Source organism: Eublepharis macularius, chromosome 2, assembly GCF_028583425.1.
Source record: "Eublepharis macularius isolate TG4126 chromosome 2, MPM_Emac_v1.0, whole genome shotgun sequence".
NCBI classification, from domain to species: domain Eukaryota; kingdom Metazoa; phylum Chordata; class Lepidosauria; order Squamata; family Eublepharidae; genus Eublepharis; species Eublepharis macularius.
This window is the reverse complement of record NC_072791.1, coordinates 50,904,542-50,924,438: the sequence shown is the minus strand read 5'-3', so window position 1 is coordinate 50,924,438 and position 19,897 is coordinate 50,904,542. Positions and strand designations below refer to the sequence as shown.

The 19,897-nt window shown below is 46.6% G+C and overlaps 1 protein-coding gene across 1 annotated transcript in view; it reads left to right on the top strand.

Moving 5' to 3' along the window:
• The window catches only part of NPAS3 (neuronal PAS domain protein 3), a 1,036,342-nt gene that overhangs the window by 984,368 nt on the left and 32,077 nt on the right, over positions 1–19,897 (top strand). Inside the window, exons 8-9 of the mRNA XM_054969956.1 lie at positions 4,462–4,655; positions 17,058–17,164. Coding sequence (XP_054825931.1) covers positions 4,462–4,655; positions 17,058–17,164 — 301 coding nt within the window. The remainder of the gene's footprint in view (positions 1–4,461; positions 4,656–17,057; positions 17,165–19,897) is intronic.

Below are 19,897 nucleotides of genomic sequence, written 5' to 3'. Positions count from 1 at the left end.
CTGTAGTGAAATCGCAGTGTAACTCTGGCAGTAAACTCTAGGTTTCCTTTTCAGTAAGTGATGGCCCACTGTTTATGACTTTGGTCATGAAAACAATAATTAACAAGTACTGCTGAAGTGCAGCCACTTCTCAAAGGTGTAAGTGCAGAGTAAACATACAGGACTTGAATGTTTGGGTTTGCTCCTCTGGCCACATCCAGGCTTCAATACCTGCAGGATGAAGGAAACAGTCCAGATTTTATGCGGCTGGCAGATATGTTCTTGGTTGCAACTAGCCATGTCCATAATATAGGTTGAATGGTTTGTTCTTTTAGTAAGTAACTTAGGTAGTTTAAGATCTAGTTTTGTTCAAATCCCAAGGGGCTTTATTTTCTTCAAAGAAAAACTCTGCAGGTTAGCTTATTTTGGAGTAAATTAAAGGAAACTGCACCTTTTATGGTACAAAGCACATCTATATGCTTGTCACCAAAAGCTGACTGAGGGAGCATATGGCAGGCAAAAGATATATATTTGTCCAACAAATGTAGTTTGCTTGCATTCCCATACTCCTCGTAAACTGTGTTTACATGAACATTTAACATCTTGCACATTCATTTTGGTATCAGAGAAAAAAAGAAGACAAACTATGATTCCCTCAATATGTTTGTATCAGGTGGAGTTAATTGAAAATTCTTTCTAACTAGGAAATGAAGTATTTCAGTGCAAAAGTGTGTAATGATACACATTCTGTTTCTGCATGACATTACGCAGATGTTCTGCCATGAAATGGTGTATAGTTAACATATAGTTATCATGCATATTGAATGCGTCCACACAGGTAAGTTTTTTTTAGCTTGATAGTACCATAACCAATTAAACAATAACATTTTGATTATATGTGGTTTTCATCCTTCCAAAGTTACAAAAACCCAAGAGTGGCATGAAAGTCACACAGATGTTTTTAGTGGACACTGTCAGATATTCTTGTAGACCATGTAAATTGATTATATATGTGTGCGTGCGTGAGTGCCAGTTTCAGTCTTAGAAAAAACACAAATGTTTACAGTACTACTTTGCCATTTCTGATCCCCTGGCTGATCTTGAAAAGGCCAGGCAGTGCAGAGGAGAGTTTGGATACAATGGTGATGGAAACAATTCCAGACATGGAAATAAATTCTAGTTTAGCTTATTTATCAAGTCAAGTCAACTGGCATTGAAGTCAATGGAAATCTGTAATATAGCAAGTTCAGGCTGGATGTGTTTCAGAGTGCCTCCAAATCAGAACCTGTAAAGAGAAGACTACATAATTGGATTTCCATTTCGAACTGTTTTAAGTCTTGGCACTGAGCGTACAAAGTCAGATTTCAAGTTCAATTCAATGCAAGTTTAATGCAGTGAATCTCACTGAAATCAATGCAACTGAGGGATTTGCCTATGTAATCCAGTTCTACAGAGGATAGTAGGATTTAGGATTGTGAATCATTCAGGACTCTGCTGTGGAATCATCAGTGGAAAGAAATAAGTACTTGTTCCAAATCAAATGTTTTTGATATTAACCAATAAGTGATAAACACTCTTTTGAGCATACATGCAGTAGATAAGTAGATTTTAAGTATCTCTTATCTTAAATTTTGCCCTTAGAATTAATACAAACTTCAAACAGACAGGAACTTTTCACGAAACAATGCTTTGGGTCATTTGGTTACTACAAGATTATTTATCATGTTCTTTGAGTTAGCTGTTAAACAGTAGTGTATTTCCAACAGTATACCGATTTCTATTTTTTATAAAGCTGAATCCTGATAAAATAAGACAGATAATGATAATCAGGCATATGAGTAAGCCTAGCTGGCAGGGGCAAAGTATACTATTAATGTCCCTACTACAAAGTTAAATCCTATTTCTTTAAGCAATTTCTTCACTAGCTAACAAAGTCTGACACAAAAGGGTTTTTAGATGGTGTTACTGGATCCTCGCCTTCAGAAATATCTTAAAATATTCATAAGAAACATTGTTATCTGAAGGTGAATTAAGTTTCAGCAAAAATTTCCTCAGTTGTTGTGAGTGATCATAACCCCACAAGAAAAGTGGGCAAACATCCTCATAGTCATCATTATGTATACATCTTACCAGCTATAGTGCAAAATGGAGAGGGACCCTGGAGAATTGAAGTGTTTTTTTAGTTATAGAGAAATAATAATTTCAATCTGGTTGTCATAGCCTGAATTATCTTTGACAATGGGAGTGCTTGATCGCTTAATGGAATATGGAGCTTTCCATCTCCTAGTCAACATCAATAACCTGTGCAAATTAATAGTAACCAACTTCTCTTGGCTATTGCTGTGCCTTGGTGAAAATTATTAGTGGAGAAAATGTCCATCTCTTGAAAAATTCCTATTGTAGTTGGCATTGATAGCATCTCTATTATCATCTCATCATAAAGGTCCTTGATTGGATGAACCACAAAGATTAAATTCTCTTCCCAAAACAGTCTCTCCAGCAAAACGCAAAGGAATGGAAGAGGTACTTAAATATTGATGATGCCTTACAATTTAATTAGGTAAACTGGTTACTCTCATGCTTGTGCACGTACGATTCTAGACTTCAGGGCTATCAGCTTTTCCTGATATTTATTTTTTTTTCCAAATAATGAATGTTTACTTTCCCTCAATAAGTCTCCTGTTTCTGTATGACATCATGAGCTTTTCTTTTAAATGAAAAAGGGCATATAAATGTGCTTTAAAAATGCAAATAGAGAAGAGTTTCCAATTCAGAAATACTAGCACCTGGGCAGGACCAGAGAACAAACTGTGGCAATGTAGGAGATAAGACTTATCTGGTGGTATTGTGAGAACCTGGTCAGCACGAGTGTTTACTTAAATTATATGCTACTGAATTACCTGGCAGGCCCTGTGTTGTCAAGTAGATCTGCAGTGGCATTTGGCTCCTGAGGAAACACAATACAATTGATTGCAAAAAGCAGAAATCTGTAAAATGAACATAAACTCCATATAATGTAAGCCACTGAGCCAAACTACAGATTACAGAACAAGTCAAAAGCCTAATTCATGTAAATATAGCATATTGTTAAGGAATTTAGGCATTCTACAGGAAACAGATTGCTGCCATAGCTTCACTGATGGGCCTTGAGCTACCTGCTGATCTCTTAGTCATTTACCCCATTTTATAGATGATTGCAACTAGCAAATACCAGTCAGTGATTCTACAGCAGTATTCTGAAACAAACAGCAGCAGCTCTTGGTTTGTTACTGTTAGTACTGTTATGTCTCTGTTCGCAAAGCTTTTCCTCTTTTGCACCCAAATCTCACCAAGCATTCATGCCACCTGTATGAGCCAAGAACCAGGGACTCTTTCTACTGGCTAGCTGGCACACTTCTGCCAGAGGGCAGGATACCTAATAGTGCATCTTCAGGGAAGCCAGAGCTGTGGTGCTTCTTTGAGCATTGCCAACATTTTCACTCTCCCCATCTTCACTGTTCACCACCATATTATATTGCTGCCAGCCGCTGCCAGTGGTCAGCTCTTCATTCTGCAACTAGGCTAGCCTGAAAAGTGCCATAGATGACTACTACAACTTCTGCGAAGTATGAAAATAGACCACACTGTGACTTTCTCCACTGTGTGCACCTCCAACATATTTTGTGTATTCTTATGCAGTAATATACTGAAAATCACGGAGTAATGTTCTTATTTTTCTGATGGCCAGAAGGCTAAACAAAACAAAGCAAAACCGGGCAGACTGTTCATTTTTCTGGTCTGTTGGCTGCCCTTCAAATAAATGTTGCAGGAACCCATGTCTAGTATTCAGCTTGTGAGAATGGAACAAATGCTGCCTATTGCATACACAATGCATGAAGTGCAGTTACTGTTGGAGTAGCTCCAACAAGGTACAGGTTATTGAATACACACTCATCACTTGCTGGCTCACTCATCTCATATCAAAAGTGCAAGAAGACATTTAAGAATGCAAAAACCGTCTCTCGAATATGGCAGTTTAGTTAAAGAATGTCGTGGCAGTGTTTCAAAACCACTGTTGTACATGTTTCATAGTTAAATCCCTAAAATGTTTTAACATGAGTGTATCATTTCTTCTGTCATCACTTGTAGAGTTCTTTCTTTCAGGCCATCCCCTCATTTACCAGTTTGTCCCTTTATTTTTTTTAAAAAATCATTAAATAAATAAATAAGATCAATCACGAGGGCAGCGCTGGATTTTAGATTTGATGAGCGTGAAGCATTTGGCTATTATGTTCTTCTTTTCTTCTTTCCCAGTGCGAGGACATTCCGGACATGTTGACAGCCAATATTAATAAGCTTAAGACTAATACTGGAGGTGGCCAGATACAATTCTGGCAGAGTTAAGTGCTCTTTACAATAATCATGCTGTCCTTTAAAAGGATTGCTTTCACATTTGTATCATGCATTTACTGAGATTTCCTTTTACTGCTTGTTGTTTTGCAGGTGATTCATATAACAGGAAGGTTACGCCTGAGAGTCTCGCTGTCCCATGGCCGGACAGTCCCTAGCCAAATCATGGGGCTTGTAGTTGTTGCTCATGCTTTGCCCCCTCCTACGATCAATGAAGTCAGAATCGACTGCCACATGTTTGTAACGCGAGTAAACATGGACCTCAATATCATATACTGTGAAAATAGGTACAGCATTTTGGCTTTTCCTTTTTTTTCAGCATTGCACATCTTAATGTCCAGTTCTTCTATCACAATCAATATTTTGTAGGGCATCAGTTTCCCATGAAGAAAATTATTCCAATTAGATCTGGTCTTTTTCATTTCAACGTCCATAAAGGAATGGTGAAGGTCATTTTAAGATTTGGAAAACTACACTAGAGACTGTCTAGGGAGTTATTAAGGGGGAAATCACAATCTAAATATTACTTTTCTGATAGTAAAACTACAGCAGTAACCTTTGGATCAGTAGTTTCCACACTGGGATACTGGAACTCCAAAGAGTATACCACGGAGTGCATGAGAAAAGCCCTAATACGACCGACCCCCTTTTGAGCCATATATGCTGCAGCTAAGCAACATCTATACACACAAATATACACATGCATATAGACAGAAATCTTTTATGAAGGGCAAGCATGGAACAATGAATTATCTTTCCTTGAAGTTGTATGAGTCATACATACATCTCCTTTTCTCTCAGGGGTTATCCAACATTAGATACTTCTCAAATTGCTTTGTTTCAGTGTAGCAAAGTTTGGGGCCTGATGAGACAACAGCATTGTCAGAAAGTGTTCATATCTAAATAAATTGCCTTTAATCAATCACAGTTAGATAACAGCTCCTCCTCCTCCCACGAGGTGTATCAAGTAGTTCTACTTGCATTTAGACATGGGCATGAACAGAAAAAAGAAAATGAGCATGGTGTTCATTGTTCGTTGCCATCCACAAACAACGAACACTGACGAACATGATCCTGTCATGAACATGTTCGTTGTTCATGGGGGCCAGCAGGCTCTCCTCCAGCCATCAAGATACCTACTGCACCACTCCCAGAAACCTGACCTGAGCAGGCAGCAGGAAATGTACCAATAATAAATAATAGCTTGGCCCCAGAGCCTGGCAGCAGCCCTGGAACTTGAAGGGGTAGATCCCTACCGCACCATTCCCAGAAACCCTACCTGAGCAGGCAGCAGGAAAGGTACCAATAATAAATGCTAGCTTGGCCCCAGAGCCTGGCAGCAGCCCTGGAACCTGAAGGGGTAGATCCCTACCGCACCATTCCCAGAAACCCTACCTGAGCAGGCAGCAGGAAAGGTACCAATAATAAATGCTAGCTTGGCCCCAGAGCCTGGCAGCAGCCCTGGAACCTGAAGGGGTAGATCCCTATCCCACCACACACAAAGAAAATTCAAGCTCCAATGCACTCACCCTGTCTCTCTAACAGCGGCTGTCTCTCTAACAGCAGCTGTCTCTCCCTGAAAGCCAGAGCTGGGAGCTCCCCCCCCCCCCCGCCTGGTCTTTTCCTCTTGTAACAAATTTTGAGCTCCAGTCCACATTTGGAAGGAAGACCTGCCTATCAAGCTAAATTGGGCTTAGATTGGGGTTTCCAGGGCAACAGCAGGAATGGCCTGAGTTGCCATGGGAATTGATTGCAGGTGCCAGACTGTCTGGCTTGACGAACAGCAACAAATAGCAACGAACGAGGCAGCAGATTGGGCTGTTTGTGGGGTTTTTTAGCTCGTATTGCTGTTCGTGCCCATCTCTACTTGCATTATGGGTTAAAAGATTGGAGTGTATCATTTGGAACAGCTGCATGTTCCATTACTTGCATGGACTTTCAAGCTACTGACCTGAAAGTCAGCAGATATATCTGTGCTTGATCTTATTGTGGAAAACAATATTATTGCACTTAGAGGATATAAATTAAGCAAAGACACTGTGAGGGAGATGATAGTCTGCTATACTAATAGTAGAGGAATAGCAAAGGATATAGCAAGTGAAATTGAAATTGTTAAGAGATTTTCTATTCTTTGGCTCAATCATCAATCGAAAGGGAGACTGCAACCAAGACACCAGAAGGAGATTGAGATGTGAAAGGGCAGCCATGAAGGAACAAGAAAATATTCTTAAAGATATGGATGTGTTCCTGGGGACCAAGATAAAGATAATTCCTACTCTGGTATTCCCCATAACTTTATATGGATGTGAAAGTTGAACAATGAAGAAAGCTGACAGGAAGAATGTTGATTTATTTGAAATGTGGTTATGGAGGAGTTTTACAGATACCATGGATTACAAAAAAGACAAATGAGTGGGTTGTAGATTAAATCAAGCCTGAATTCTCCCTGGAAGCTAAAATGATATAGTTTCTTTGGTCAATCATGAAAAGGCAAGACTCACTGGAAATGTCAATAATGCTAGGAAAAGTGGAAGGCGGTAGGAAAAGAGGACGACTCAACATGAGATGGCTTGACTCAATAAAGGAAACCACAACCTTCCATTTGTAAGATCTGAAGAAAGCTATTAATGATAGGACATGATGGAGATAATTAATTCATAGGGTCGCCATGAGTCAGAAGTGACTTGATGGCATAAAACACACACACAGCACATATGGATAGAGGGAATGAAGCAGTAAAAAAATAAAAACATTGATTTATTGTTTGGCTAGCATATTTGGGCTGCTTTATGTGTTATTGAATAACTCATGCTTATTAACTTGCTTCTGATGGTGGAATTCATGGTTTTAGTCCCTAGTGAAACGTGTTTTTGAAAGAGTAGCTGTATCTGTGAATTGGAGATCTCAACATGGGTGAAAGTAAGCTCATATTTACTGATTCCTAGTAATTTATAAGCCAGATATTATAAACTTGTTCAGGTATCTCCAAATAAATTGCAGAACAGCTGCCCACACAAATGCTTCTTCTGTAATGATTACTACACCTATCACAAGTTATAGGAAATGAAGCTGGGAAATCAGTTTATCATACCCAGGCAGATCAGCAATGAGTTAGCAGTATTCACTGTAATGAATGATACCACATGTTCATGAACATGATCAATAGTTTCATGCATGCTTCAAGGTGACATCTTAAAGCATTCTAGAATACAGCATTAATCTTTCCAATATATTAGCAATGCAAGAATATATTTAATTCTGCCTCATATTTCCCTATTAGCAAACTGCTGCTGATTTGCCAGGTAAGGTGAAGAAAGGTCCCAACCAGGTTTTCCAGTGACCCCGCAGGATACCTTTATTTAGGGCAACCCAAATTCCCTACACCTCAGGAAGTATTTGTGAAGGACCCACCAATCCAGTGTCATGGGGCTGATGACAAGTTTTTGATCCTGCTAGTATATGTCTGTATGTGCAATATTTTACTGACTACAACTCCCACTATCTGCTTGGTGAAAAAAAAAATTAAGATGTGTACCATCAAAGTACAGGCTAAACATGCCCCATGCCTCCCTGTCATTTATAACTGGGAATCTCAGGCACACAATTATGCAGCAGGTGTGGATCCTCCCAGACTGGTGATTGTAACTCACTCACTTTCTGCCATAGAACCCAGTGTGATCCATAGTTAAGACCATCCTAGTCCCTTTATCTACATAGTCATGCCCTGGGTGCCATGTTTCAGAGTGCCATCCTCCGTTGATTTGTATCTTTGAATTCCATTGAAATCAACTTAAGATTGTTTCGATTGGGTAGCTATGTTGGTCTGCAGTTGAAAAGCAAGATCCAGGTACAATAGCACTTTAAAGACCAACTAGATTTCCAAAGTAGGAGCTTTTGAGAATCAAAATTCTGTTGGTTAGATTCATCATCCTGCTTAGAATGGCATGGATAGACATGCTTTAGTGTGATATACATTAGAAGTTGAGAATTGGCTATTACATATAAAGTAAGAATTGTTTTCTTAGTTTTTAGACAGTCTCTCCTGGCCTGTATTTCGGTGGCCTTAATTTACAGAGCATGCCACTGTTATAGTGATCCCTGATACTTTCTTCTTGTCTTTTTAAATTTCTTTTTCTGTCTGACTTCTCCATTCTGCCATATTCTGCTAGTGACAAAAATCTTGAGACGTTATTTAATACATTATAATACTTGAATGCATCTACATTTATCCTATGTAATATGTGGAGATTAGTATAACTGGTTTACATTTGAAATAATTAAGGAATAGAGAAAAAAATGGCCACTTTGTTTCAACTACAAATATGTCCAAGAATTCCTTTTCAGCACTAGCTGCAGTAAAAGATTGTTGGCATCTGGGATTGACCTTCCTTTGGGAGCTATTTACTCATAAGACAAGATTGTGGTCAAACTCTATCTATGAAGTCGCAGACGCCACATCACCAGCCAGTGGAGCAAGTGAGCAAATTTTCACTCCAGTGTGCCTTAAGCTCCCTGCTATGAGATTCTGTGATATTTTGTCTGCTGTGGATAAACATGGCTACCTCACCAACCTTAGTATGCTTGGGAAGAGCTAGGGCACAGAGACATCCTACCTGCAGTCACGCCCATGCTACATTATCACAGGTCAGCAGGAAACAGGACTACATATTAGCAGGATTCGGTTCCAGTAGCACCTTAAAGACCAACAAGATCTTCAAGGTATAAGCTTCCAAGAATCAAGCTCCTGTTGCCAAATAGAAGCATGACTTTCAAAAGCTTATACCCTGAAAATCTTGTTGGTTTTTAAGGTGCTACTGGACTTTAATCTTGCTCTTCTGTAAACCAGCATGGCTACCCACCCAACACCACAGATTGACTGTTATAGTGTCTGTGCAAACAGGAGAATGTTTACCAAGTTCTCCTCCACTTCTACCCTGCACCATCTCCAAATTGGTCCCAAATCAAAAGCATCCATTGTAATATGTAGCAACAAGTATAAACTCTCCATGGTCTATTGGAAACAGACTTCCTCAAACAAATCTCCTTTAATTTACTTCATCTATTGCTGCCTACGCTGAGAGTGTGGGGGCGAAGCGTGGAATGACCATGCTGAGACAAGCGTTGGGGTAAAACAGGCCACAACTTTATTAACACTACAATAGGAGCATTGGTGCAGCATGAGGGGCAGATCCCGGCACACTTCGGCTGGCCCGCCTGCCAGCCGAAAACCCACCCCCCTCAGCCATGCTGAGGGGGGGACCCAAGAAGTGGCATTTGGGGGAGTCACCTGGGTGTGCACCCCTGAGTGGACTCCCCTGCCACCTGGGAGTGAGCTTTCCTGGCCGCCCCCGATCTGGGCAGACCCTACCGTAGCTCACTCCCAAGATCCCTTATGGGGATCCCCTGATAGACGCACAGGCCCTGGCCCCCCAAAAATGAGATCTGCCCCAGTGCCCACCGCCACAGGAGCCCCCTCTGGGCTCCCCGCCAACGCTCCTACAACTGTCAAGCCAAGTCAACAGGCCATCCCTGATGTCCTGCAGCCAGATGTCCTGACCCCAGCTGGAGAGGTGGACCCCATCAGGCCGGAATAGAGCCACCAGGCGATGTGAAATGTCCAGGTGCCTGATCAGGAGACCCTCGATATCCTAGATGAACCGCTCCATGGCGCGGGCAAGCCTCTGCCTGATGCCATCCACCTTCTTGGGGAAGCATGCCCCTCGCCAGACGCGCCTCTGCAGCAGGTCCGACCAAAGGAAGGCCGTCTGAGGGAAAAGACCCTGCAGGTGTTCCAAATCTGCGCACATCGACCGTTTCAGCTCCGGACAGTCGCGCTTGCCAATGTCATTCTCCCCGAGCTGGAACATGATGGTGTCAGGTGGGCCCCTCTGCCGGGCCTGGTGTGTCAGCGTAGGGACGAGGGCATCCCACAGCATGCCACGGACCCCCATCCAGCTGATGTGGAGCTGACTGTCCAAACCCAGATGCTGACCCCAGCCGGAGGTGGCTGCATATTTGCCCGCTGTGGACGATGCTGTGGCCACACACCCACATGGTCCTCCTCCTGCCTGGGACAACAATGAACATCATACCATTAGTGAGCAGCCTCCCCAGAAGGGCAGATATAGGAACGAAATGCGCTGGAGCGCCAACGGCCAATAGACTGGATGACGGGTGGTGGGAGCCCCAACCCGGCAGCCATGGTGGCAGCCCCGATGCGAAAGGAGTGCGTGCCGAACTGCATGGGGGGGAGCCCTGCAGCCTGCAGGCATGCCCTCAAGACCGAGGAGAACTGATACCAGGTGAGGAGAGACCCATCCTCGTGTTTGAGGAGGGGGCCGGGGCAGGGCGGGCAGCCATCCAAGTAGGCCTTGACAGCCCGCACTGGGCACAGGTGCTAGCTCTTGGCTGCCTGCAGCGAGACTGTGGCCTCCCAGCCGTGCTGGTCGGTCTTGGAACGCCGCAGCGTGATAGTCACCCTGTGGGGGGAACAGGTGAGATCCGAGGCTGCCAGGGCCCGCCCCGATGTGTCGGACCGGGAACCTGCGGCCACTTCGCTGATGCGGAAGGCGCCAAAAAAGGCCAGTAGGAAGGCGGCATGAAACAGCCTTGCCTCAAATGTGGACCAGCACAGGCTGGGAAGTGCCTGAAGCACGCGTTCCAGTATGGCTAAGATGACAGGGCGCCTGCAGTCAGGGGGCGAGGGGGCTAGCCTGGCCCAACCCTCGAGGGCCCGGCGGGCAATGAAACTGCTGCATGGGTCGGGGAAGCCCTGAGCCTTGCTGAAAAAGGAAATGGCGGCCAGATCCCTCCTCATGGACCGGGGGGGAAGCCCCAGACCCCTGAGGTGCCCCAGGTACTGCAGGACCGAGTCCTGAGAAGTGGGCCAGGACCCCCGACCACCAGCAGTTCTGGAGAAGGCCAGAAAGCGGGCGGCTGCTGCCGAGTAAGCCCGGAGGGTGGATGGGGCCACTGAGCATAATACTCCCTGCCTCACGGAGTCCCTCCAATCAGCCACAGGTCCTCTGGAAAGTGATCAGGGGTGCGTCGAGCCTTTGGAGCCAGCGCAAAGAACCTCTCCATCTGGAAGTGAGATAATGCATCAGCCAACCCATTGTCCACACCTGCAACATGGTGGGCTGAGAAGGTAATGTTAGCAGCGAGACATGTTAAAACAAAGCGGCGGATGAGGCGCATGACCCGCTCAGAGTGAGAGGACTGCCGGTTGATTACCTTGACCATGGCTAGATTGTTACACCAGAAGGTGACCCGCCTGTCCCGAAGCAGGGACCCCCAGATGACCACCGCTACCACAATGGGGATGAGTTCTAAAAATGTGAGGTTCCGGAGGATCCCCAAGCCTGCCCATGAGGAGGGCCAACGCTGGGCGCACCAGCGCCCCTTAAAATAAACCCCAAACCCCGGGCTCCCGGCCACATCCAAATGGACTTGCAAGCTCGATCCCAGGTCCAGGGGGTCCTGCCAGAGGGAGACCCCATTAAATCCTGACAAGAAATCCAGCCACACCTGGAGGTCAGCTTTGATGCCCTTGTTGAGCCGGACGCGATAATGAGAGGCGGACACCCCCCGGCAAGCCCTGGAAAGACGGGAACAGAAGGACCGCCCTGGGGACACCACCCTGCAAGCGAAGTTGAGGTGGCCTATGATAGACTAAAGCTCCCTTAGGGTGCACTTCTCCCGGGGAAGGGTGGCGGCTATGAGGGCCTCGAGCCGGGCAAGCTTGTCAGCTGGGAGCTGAGATATGCCGGCGACTGAGTCCAGTTTGATGCCCAAATACGTGAGGCAGGAGGAGGGGCCCTCAGTCTTTTCCCGTGCGAGGGGCACCCCCAGCTCGCTGGCCAAAGCCTGAAAAGCGATGAGGCGGCCGGCGCAAAGTGAGCCACCTGGGGGGGGGTCATTATCAGGAAATCATCTAAGTAATGTGTGATTCAAGGGGGATCCCATGCGGTCCTTGGCCGCCCACTCGAGGAAGGTTCTGAATGTTTTGAAGGCCGCGCAGGCCACTGAACAGCCCATGGGCATGGCCTTGTCGATGTACCACTTGTCCTGGAACTTAAAGCCCAGCAGGCAGTGGTCGAGTGGGTGAACAGGAAACAAGCAGAAGGCTGACTGGACATCGCACTTAGCCATGAGGGCACCCTGCCCACATGCCCTAACCAGGCGGACGGCCTGATCGAATGAAGCATATCTGACCAAACAACATTCAGGGGGAATCAAATCGTTCACCGACGAGCCTTTGGGGTAGGACAGGTGGTGTATCAGGCGATACTCACCAGGGGTCTTCTTAGGGATGACCCCCAGAGGCGAGACCCTAAGGTTGGGAAGAGGGGGGGAATTGAAGGGGCCAGCAACCCGGCCCACCAGCACCTCTTTGGCCATCTTGGCCGCAACCACCTCCGGCAATTCCCTGGCGGATTTTAGGTTGCCGGCGGTCGTGGCAATGCGGGGGCCTGTGAAGGGGATCCGAAAGCCCACCGAGAAGCCATCACATAAGTATTGGGCAGCCCGCCTGTCTGGATAGTGTGCAAGGAGGGGAAGGAGGGCCGCCAGCCGGACGGGGGTGCTGGCGAGGCCAAATGCAACCCGGCCCGAACTAGTTGCTACCACTGGCGGCCTGGTGCACAGAGGGGGCCAGTCCCCCATCCTTTCGCACAGCTGCGGCGGAAGATCGGCCCCCTCTAAAGGGCTGAGAGGGGGCTGAGGCCCGAGGGCACGACGGGCGAGCATGAGGACCGCCACAAGCATCACAGTTGTGGTCAAATCGACACTTAGGACGGAAGCACTTGCCCTGATTGTATTCCCAGCAGGGACCCCTGGGCCTGTCACGGCGAGCCGACCAGCGCATGCCGCGGAACCCCTCACCCCTGCCCCTCATGTGCGGCCCCACCAACCAGAGCTACAGCTTCTGGTTGATGAGGTCCCACCGAGCCCTGGGGTTGTGAGAAGCCCTCTTACAGAAGGCCTCATCGTAATCCATGGCCGCCAGCTCCCCGGCCAAGGCGCGGGCCTGGAGAATGTTGCCAAGGTGGTTGGAGAGATGCCAACCCCTGTCGGGGTAGGCCACCTGAATCACTCCCATGTATACCGAGAAACCCTCCAGCCAGTTAGCGAACATGCGATCGGCCGTTGCTTTCCTCCCCACCTTTTTGTCCCACTTGGAAGAGGGGGCAGACCTCCCATCTTCCACTTCCGGCTTTAAGAGCGAGAAGATGTCCATATAATAACCATTAAGAATACGTTCCCGCACCCTGCGGGATAGGTGGAGGCCTGGGGGGCCCTCATCGTCCATAAAAGACGAGCCCTGAGGGGGGTTATCTTCCGCGCCCAGACCTCCCGGGGGCGCCCTCCCCCCTGTGGCCCCCGCACGCCGCCGCTGGGCCCTGGCTGGTAAGCCCGGGACCCCTGAAGCCACCTCCCAATACTCTTCCCAGAGGTCCCCCTCCTCCGAGGATGAGGACTCACCTGAGGTCTCCCCGCTGTCTGAATCCTCCCGGTGACGCCGGCTCCTCTTCCTGCGCGACGTCCGCCCCCTTTTTGCAAGCCTCCTCCGATCCCTGCTGCTTGAGTCTGATGAGCTGGCAGAAGAAGACCTCAGCGCTTCCTTGCTTGGAGCAGAGCGCTTTCTTCCTGGCTTGCTTCAGCCACGTTGGGGGACCTCGACAGGCCCAGGGGCTGGCTGGCCTGCCCCGGGCCCGGAGTTCCCCAGCTGCTCGACCCGGGCCGTGAGGAGCTCCAGGGCCCGGCTGATGCTGCTCAAGGACTCAGGTGCAGGCCCATGGTCAGAGGAAGCCTGCCCCCTGGCCCCTTCGGCAGACCCCCTCCCCCCGAGGCTCCTTCCCTTTGCCCATGCTGCTGCAGAAGGCCCCCGAGGCTTGGCTGCCCCCTTAGAGGGGCCCCTTGCCTTGGAGCTGTGGCTGGCCCTGCCCCCACCCGAGGAGGCAGGCCTGGGTTGCCTGGTACCCTTGTCCTGCTGAAGCGAAGGGTGGGACCTACCCCTCGGTGTCCGGCCTGATGCGGGGGGGGGGTTCCGGGCCCTGTCCGTGGAGGCAGTGCCCTTGCTCCCCCGCCCCGATGCAGAGGTGCCTGAGCCCTTGCCAGAAGAGGGGGGGCTTTGCTCCCCCGATTGCCACCAGCCCGTGCTGGCCACGTCCCCTTCCCCCCAGTTTTAGCTTGCCTAGAGGGAGCCATGCCATCTTAGCCCTGGAACGCCCAACGTGCCCCTGCTGAAGCGGCTCCGTAAGGCCCAACAGCTGGAGTAAAGGGATTTCCCCGCTCCCTCCCTGCTGCTCTCGCTGGCAGTGACCAGCTCTGGGTTTTGCCTCAGTGCGACGTGCTTGCCGCGGCGCTCTCTTCCGCTCTGTTGGGCGTCGCCACTGCACCGCTTGCTGCCACGAGGCACGAGGCTCAGCTAGACCTCGTGCCTTCATGCTCTTCAGGTGCTCCTGCCGCAGGTCTTCTGCCGAGGCCGGGCCAACAACGATCTTCTTGCTGGGTCGAGGCAGGAGGCTCAGCTCTGACCTCCTGCCTCTGCCTGTGCCCGCTCAGACTTCCGCTGCTCTGCTTGGTCATCCCACGGCGCGATCCGTTCCCACGATCCTTCCTGTTCAAACTCCACCGGTGACTGAAAGGGAGCGGGGCCAGCCGTGGAGCAATAAGTGGTGCAGCCGGACCTGAGGGAAGACTGCAAACCTGCAGTCCGCTCCTCAGCCCCACCCACCCCGGCCAACCCCAGCCCTCCCAATTGGGCGGCCGGGGTTCAAACCAATTGGCTGGGGCTCGGCCCGGCCAGCCGGGCTCGCCCTGCAATCATGGCGGCCGCCATGCCTCACCCTCTCGTCGCACTGGCAGCAACCTGGCCCCAGGTAAGTCTGAGGCCCTCGGTTCTCTGCTTTTCTTCCCTGCTGGGGACCCAAAGTGGCTTACATTGTTCTCCATGCCTCCATTTTATCCTCATAACAAAGCACAAGTCACCCAGCAAGCTTCCATGGCAGAGTGGAGATTTGAACCTGGGTCTTCTAGATCAGAGTCCCACACTCGAACCACTACATCAGAGAGATTTCTTGTCGAATCCATTGGCTCCCTCTGTAATTTGCTGTCATATTTTTTTAAAAATCACTTCTAGTTTTTACTTTACCTAAATAGAGTAGCCCTTTGCCTGTAATTCCTGCCCTGTAATATGTGAACCCTCTTTGTTATTTGATAGCTCTTCTATAGCCCCTCTAATATGGAAAAGACCTTATAGAGTGCTCCCTTTTAAACTACCGCTTTGTAATTTAGGTAGAAACAAATCTAATTCTGTCTAAACCGTGAAAATGAATGCTGTCTTCTCATCAAAACTAGAAATGCTAGTTCACCCAACATGTTTTTCAATTCAGAGGATTTTTTTTTTTTAGAACTGATGCCTGAGGACAGTGACATCTGGACAATCAATGACAGAATCAGACCCTTACATAGAGAAACTGAGCATAGCATACAGCAGGAAGAGCTACTGAAAGGATTTAGAAGTTTCTGTGTCGAGGAAAGCACAAAGTCCCAGTTGAAAGGGCCAGGAGTGAAAGCTGAGCTCCCAGCAGAATAAGACTAAAAAAGATAACACCCCCAGGCATCTGTATGTCTCCGCATTTAAATTATATCGCTTGAAATGCCCGTTTGGACTTTGTGCCAGGAAACTGTTGAAAGAGGCTTTTTCATGAATATACCCAATAGTAGACCAATCTGTTGAAATGAAAGGTGTCTCTAATCATTTAGCATAAGCATAGCATGTTCTCATTTTATTATGTAACCTTGAATTATCTTGCTCTTTTAATCAGGAGCTTTGTATTTTAAGGAATTATATTCTCTTAGCGACTATTGCATGAGGGGAACAGCCTTGCTGCAAACTTGCTTCTGCATTTGTTGTAATGGGCAGATTTCAGAAGCGCTCCTTACAACAAAACATTCCGGAGTTTGCTTGTGCTAGTGTTGTGTGGTGACAATATTTATGGTCTAGACAAATGAATCTTTTTCCAAGTGTTTGTTTTTAAGAACAGGGCAGAATTATACATGGTGTGTAGTTCTGGGATTTTCTCAGTTTCTTTTTACAGAAATCACCATGATGGTTACAATTCAGCATAGATGGCGGGGGCAGGGGAGGGGATATTTAGTTCTTTCTCTTTTCACTCTTTTCTCATTGAAGGTCACCACCACTGCCACACTGCTTTTAATCCCCAAAGGAGAATTTTACAGGGCCTGGTTTTTTTTCTTCTCTCCCAGTGCTGGTAAAAGCAGCTTGGGATACTGATTTTCATTAAGAAAAGGGTTAGATGGCCAATACTCCCATATTCTAGTCTCCTTGTGGCAGCAATCCACTAAAAAAAATGCCAAAAACCCCCACAGAGCTACATATAATAAAAAAATAATAATAACTATGCTTATATACCACTCTTCTGGACAGAGTGCCCCACTTAGATAACATGTACTTGCACCCCTATGAATTTGTGCACCTGCAAAATTAGTGGGTGGGACAGTGAATGTTGATTATCTGCACTAACACAGCAAAATAATATGGAACTGGCATTACAAAAAATGGCTCAACAGGCAGATGCATGTTTAGGATTAGGAAAGGATTTGTTTGACTGCTCTTGTATTTTTTCCATCTTGATTTATAGGGTCTATTTTTTCCTTTATAGGATTAGTGATTATATGGATCTGACTCCTGCAGACATCGTAGGGAAGAGATGTTACCACTTCATTCATGCAGAAGATGTGGAAGGGATCAGGCACAGTCATTTAGACTGTAAGTACCCTGACGTTGTCAAAATGATCTGGCCCTCCAACTGCTCTCGCCCTGCTCATTCCTTTTCGGTTTCTTCTGTAAGTGATTCAGATGTAACATGCATACTTTCTTCAATCACTTAAGATTGCCAGTGAGTGTTTGAATCTCACTTTGGTGAATTTGAATCGCACCAAATTTGCATTTCTGGTTTCGCAGCAGGGAATCTGAGACATCTGCATTAAAGCTGAACTCAAAAGAAAGGCAATCTGGTGAAATGAATGGCATCCAAGCAGGGGTGTATGGGGAAATTAAGGGCCCTCAAAAAGGCCTATGTTACATGCATCACGTCCAGGCTCTAGGGTTGCCAACTGCCAGGTGGCTGATGGAGATTTCCCAGAATTACAACTGATCTCCAGGCCACAGAGATGTTTCCCTGGAGAAAATAGTGCTGTGGAAGGTAGACTGTATGACACTATATCCTACTGAGGTCCTTCTTGTCCCCAAACCCTCTCCTCTCTACCCCACAAATCTCCTGGAATTTCCCAACCTGGAGCTGGATACCCTGCTTCTGGCTCAACATGTGATGTTACTTTAAGCCTATCTTTTGTAATCCTGCTTCTTCAATTGTGGTGGCTGAGTAAGGGGGTGCAGAGACAGCTGCTGGAGAATACAGAGTCCAAATCAACCTTCTTGTTGAGCAAAGCTGTGAGAAAAGTGGCCATCTCCTCCTCTTCACAAAGAAAAGACCATTTTGCAAGGAGGAGCCTAGACTTCCCTCTGGGTGGCCCTCCAGGACTCCATCCCAACCTGGATTGGTAAGGCAAATAGAATTTTTTGGCCTCCCTCCTCTCACTGCAGCCCACTGATGTCACACAGTGCTGCTGTTAGAAAACAGGGGAACTTGAGGAATGATATGAGAGGGTCTGCACTAGTGGGAAAGGCGAACCCCTGGTCATTTAAAGGACCAGCCGGTGCCCTAGTAGAAACATAGCATGCCCTTATTTTAAAATGTAAATATAAATTATCTTCTCTCTTCAATAATTAGTAAACCACTATTACTAACGGGAGGGGGGCGCAGATTCCTGCCCACCTTTTTAAAAAAGGCTAAGTCAACCTGGCATAACTTAGTCACTACTTGTTGCCAGCAATTGCCAGAGTAGTGCTCTTATGACTCTCACAAGTAGTGCATGATTCATTCATTGGCTATTTTTACTTCCTGCATCAGAGGTACATATCATTGGTATACTGCCTCTGAACCTAAAGACTTTTTCTTACTGGTGTCATTTAATCAGTAAATTAAGTAATTGAATCTATAGGTGATTAACAGATGTGGACAAATTTTAATTGGTAAGGCAAATTCAGGTTTTAATTGGTAAGGCAAATGAGCTACTGCTCATTAAAGCTACATTTGTTCATTTTTAAGGCCATTTTTGTTTCTTATAGAGTATAAAAAGACAAATGTTGTGGATTAACTTCATCCTAACAATAAGTTATAGCTTTTGTTTACTTAGTATATTTTCTCATACTTGGATATGTCAACAAAATATAAATTAATCCACTAAGAAAATCTCTTGAATTGTTTGACAGTCCTAATTCTTCTCGTCTTAATGTACTGATAGACCTTTCCTCCATGAATTTGTCTATTAGTGACTGTCAGACCATTGTGTGGTGATGAATTCCAAAAGTTAATTATGTGCCTTGTGAAAAAGTCCTTCCTTTGCTGTGTCATGTATTATCAACCTTATTTGTAGGGCCGAGTCAGAGGAAGAATTCTAGTCACCAGGTATACACCACTAATAATTTTATATACCTATGTCACACATATCCCCTGTGTTAGAATCATAGAATCATAGAGTTGGAAGGGGCCATACAGACCATCTAGTCCAACCTCCTGCCCAGTGCAGGATCAGCCTAAAGAATCTCTGTCAAGTATTCATCCAGCTTCTTCTTGAAAACTGCCAGTGAGGGGGAGCTCACCACCTCCCTAGGCAGCTGATTCCACTTTTGAACTACTCTGACCGTGAAAAAGTTTTTCCTAATATCCAGCCGGTACCTTCGTGCATGTAATTTAAGTCCATTGCTTCAGGTCCTACCCTGTGCTGCCAACTGGAACAGCTCCTTTCCCTCCTCCAATTGACAGCCTTTCAAATATTTAAAGAGAGCAATCATGTCCCCCCTCAACCTCCTCCAAACTAAACATTCCCAAGGCCCTCAACCTTTCCTCGTAGGGCTCAGTCTCCAGACCCCTGATCATTCTTGTCGCTCTCCTCTGCACCCTCTCGATTTTGTCCACATCCTTTTTGAAGCGAGGCCTCCAGAACTGCACACAATACTCCAGGTGTGGCCTGACCAAGGCAGTATAGAGAGGGGCTATGACCTCTTGCGATTTCGACGCTATGGCCCCTTTGATACAAGCCAAGATTGAATTAGCCTTTTTTGCCACCGCATCACACTGACTGCTCATATTTAGTTTACAGTCCACTCTTACCCCAAGATCCCTTTCACATATACTACTGCCTAGAAGTGTATCCCCCATCCAGTATTTGTGCTTCCCATTTTTGTGGCCCAGATGTAATACTGTGCACTTGTCTTTGTTGAATTGCATCCTATTCACAGCTGCCCACTTCTCCAGAGTATTCAGGTCTTGTTGAATTTTAATTCTATCTTCTTGGGTGTTTGCTACCCCTCCTAATTTGGCATCATCAGCAAATTTAATGAGCAGCCCTTCCACTCCTTCATCCAGATCATTGATAA